The sequence below is a fragment of the Cryptomeria japonica genome, chromosome 5 (genome assembly GCF_030272615.1).
Source record: "Cryptomeria japonica chromosome 5, Sugi_1.0, whole genome shotgun sequence".
NCBI lineage: Eukaryota > Viridiplantae > Streptophyta > Pinopsida > Cupressales > Cupressaceae > Cryptomeria > Cryptomeria japonica.
Genome location: NC_081409.1, coordinates 722,353,524 through 722,356,979, shown reverse-complemented (window position 1 = coordinate 722,356,979; position 3,456 = coordinate 722,353,524). Strand labels below are relative to the sequence as shown.

At 35.4% G+C, this 3,456-nt stretch overlaps 1 protein-coding gene across 1 annotated transcript; it reads left to right on the top strand.

The window, feature by feature from the left end:
- Window positions 1-223: 223 nt before the first annotated feature.
- Window positions 224-1,780, top strand: LOC131032804 (protein SRG1). The gene is made up of 4 exons (XM_057963854.2): window positions 224-493; window positions 622-863; window positions 1,125-1,449; window positions 1,538-1,780. The coding sequence occupies exons 1-4, from the start codon at window positions 224-226 to the stop codon at window positions 1,778-1,780; spliced, it is 1,080 nt and encodes a 359-aa protein (XP_057819837.2).
- The last annotated feature ends 1,676 nt before the right edge of the window (window positions 1,781-3,456 follow it).

The following is a 3,456-nucleotide window of genomic DNA, read 5'->3' as shown; positions in this document are numbered from 1 at the left end:
GCATATGGACGATTCAATGAAATTAAAAATTCAGCAGCGTAAGTTGACTTCACACCACGTTCTCAATTTCATTAGAGCGAGGCTATCCCTTCATCTTTACAGCTGGATGATTAGATGTAGAGTTTATCCCACTTCAGCACTGGATATAATTTCTGAGAGTGCATTGTTAGAAATCAGCAGTGTAGAAGCAAGTAGATAGTTTGTTTAGATTGAAAAATCTATAATGTTTAATTCAGCTGTGGTATTTAATCCCTCTGATGGAACTTCAAAAAGATTTTCAGTTCCTGTTGTTCAAGAATTGGCATCTCAGCACCTTCAAAGCCTTCCTGAAAGATATATCAGATCAGAGAAAGAGCGCCCAAATGCCTTTCCTCTTCATCATTTGGACATCCCCATAATTGATATGGACATGTTTTGGGGGGATTCAGATCTCTGCAGGCAAAAGGAATTAGAAAACCTTGGCATGGCATGCCAGGAATGGGGATTTTTTCAGGTGGGCATATCAAAATTGATTATAAATTATGTTTTAGACTAACAATTGTAATGGGATTAGGTTCCATATTATCTTTGTTCTCCTAATTTGCTTACTTACCTAAGATGATATGCATGTCTCCATGGCAGGCTGTGAATCATGGAATTCCTCTTTCTCTGACAGAAAGAATGAAGAAAATTGTAAGGGAATTCATACAACTGCCTTTGGAGGAAAAAATCAAGTACAAAATGCAAGAGATTGAAGGCTATGGCCAGGCCTTTGTAATCTCTGATGACCAAGTACTGGACTGGGCGGATATGATGGCCTTGACAACTCTGCCTCCAGATAATAGAAAAATGGAGTTTTGGCCAACAAAGCCAGAGGATTTTAGGTACCTCAATAATTGTGGTTAGTCATTTGAATGATTTCATGTTGATAAAATGTCATTGATTGAACTCATGTAAAGACTCTTTTTCCCTCTTCCCCTGTACTAGGTCTCTGATGGCTATAGGTATGAAAAGCATATCTACTTCTTCAGTTAGCTTTATTCAGTCAATTTCAAGATAATTGCTTGGCATAATTGCCCTGTTCCTAGCCATCTGATTTTCATCATTTTCATTTTCTATCTAATTTTACTGCCTATTGGTTGCAGAGAATCTGTGGATCAATATGCCCTGGAAGTACAAAAGCTTGGCAATACAATTCTTCGCCTCTTATCAGAGAATGTTGGGCTAACACCAGACTGTTTCCTTAACATGTGTGGGCAAATGAGACAGAGAATGAGATTGAATTACTACCCACCCTGCCCAAGACCAGATCTGGTTTTAGGCATAAGCCCTCATTCAGATGGAACAGGTTTGACAGTGTTGTTGCAGGATGATGAGATAGTGGGGCTACAGATCTGCAAGGATGGTGAATGGATTCCTGTTCAACCCATCCCTGGTTCCCTGGTTATCAATATTGGGGACATGCTTGAGGTAATGAAGATGAATTTTAGCAGTCTCTAGGCCAAAACAATCTGTAGGACATGCTTGAGGTAATTTTTGTTTTTTCATTTTGAATTAGGTGATAAGCAATGGAATATATAAGAGCATTGAGCACAGGGCGGTCACAAACCTGGACAGAGATCGAATCTCCATTGCCATGTTTTATGGTCCAGATAAGGAAACAGAAGTAGGTCCTGCTCCTGAACTCATAGATGAGTTGCATCCCTGTCGATATAGAAGATTCATTCAAGCAGACTATATACAGCACGTCTTTTCTGGAAAGCTTGATGGGAAGAAGAGTATTGAATTTTCCAAAATCTAATTAAAAATTTCTTGATATATAGCTGTTCAATGTTGGCTTGGATTAACTGATCAAGACAGAGAGTGGGCCATGCAAAAAGACCTACGTTCTCTTTGATGATGTTCTATCATGGGTTTGTGTTGGACTTTTGATGTTCTGGATTGTTGATTGACATGGATGATTGTCATTGGAGCAGGAAGTGGCACTTGAGATCTATGAAGACGTATTTAATCAGAGTGGCCAATTAATTTTAATTATTTTCAACATTACTGCTCATCTAAGGAAAGGTGTTTGTGAAGAATTGGACTGTTTAAATTAAATGAGAGATTATGTTTTTCAGTCGAGTAACTTGTTTTATAAATATGTAAAAAAAAATTGGTTGTATCAAGTGGTGTTCTATAGTGATGACAAGACATTATATGTAAAAGTAAAACTTAATAAATAAAAATAAAATATTTTTAAATTAGTTCTAAATTAAATGAAAATAATTATTTAATAGAAAAGTATACAAATAATTTTAAAATAAAATATTTTTTTAATAAATAAAATTATTGAAGATTATGTCGACATTGTCATAGTGTGATGGTTAAGTTGTGGTGGTGTTGTTCTTGACATAGATATCAAATTGAATTTAACTTTAATTGATTACTTTAATTTTCAAGAGGATTAGGGTAAATGTATGGCATTTATTAAGAATCTTCATTTTATTGTAGTTCATAGTATTAGATAGTAGTATATTTGATACATATGTTTTATAAGTCACTCTAGTAGATTTTCAACATAGAACAAATTTGGAGTTTAGCTATTTCTTGGTGGTCCCCTCAAAGAAATAATTCCCTAGGACCTCCATAATTATCTCTCATGCTCCTAAAATAAAAAAGCCTTCCTCAATCTCGATATTATGATTTCTCTATGAAAGGCCATCTATCTCATAGTAGAATGTAGCTACAATGAGAGCTCCATAACATAGTGAATACCACTATAAAGAAAACTTTAAGAGAATTCCATTCCCTAACAAATACTTTAACCATGTGAATAAAAATGAGTATAGGTGCACACTAGAAGAAATCATTACTAACAAATCCTTCATTGTTTTTGATGAAAGGGTCAAACATGTTTTGAAGGGGCTTGAAATCCTATATTCAAAATGATGCCTTCAACAAAACATATGTAAAACAACAAGAAAACAAAAGCCAACCAAAAGCATGAAGCCAAAGAACAAACAACCAATAAGGCTTTGAGTTAAGACTAGAAAAGACAAAAGAAGAAAAGTTACTTAAGGTTCTTCAAGGCCTCAACCACCTCAACCTCACGCTAAGAGGCATCCTGAGCAAGTTTCTTAATATCCTATAAGTCCTTTAACGACTAATCATCAACCTTCTTGAGATGACCCCTGGTGCAGGTACATGGCCCTTTGCTATCTTCAATACCAATCCAATTACTTTTTCCCACCAGATAGATGAATTGAGGATTATCTTGTTGTAGCTTTTCAAAAATTTCAAACAACATCCTCATATTGCTCCCAAACACTTTAATCACATTGTGGCTAAAATTAACCAGCTTAACTAGATTGGCATAGATATTCTCCATTTTGGTTTCTAGAGCCACAATACACCCTTCATAATTAGATTTCAAATCGGCCACATCCTTCATAGCCTATTGAAGAGATGCAACCACATTTCTACCTTCTTTATCAA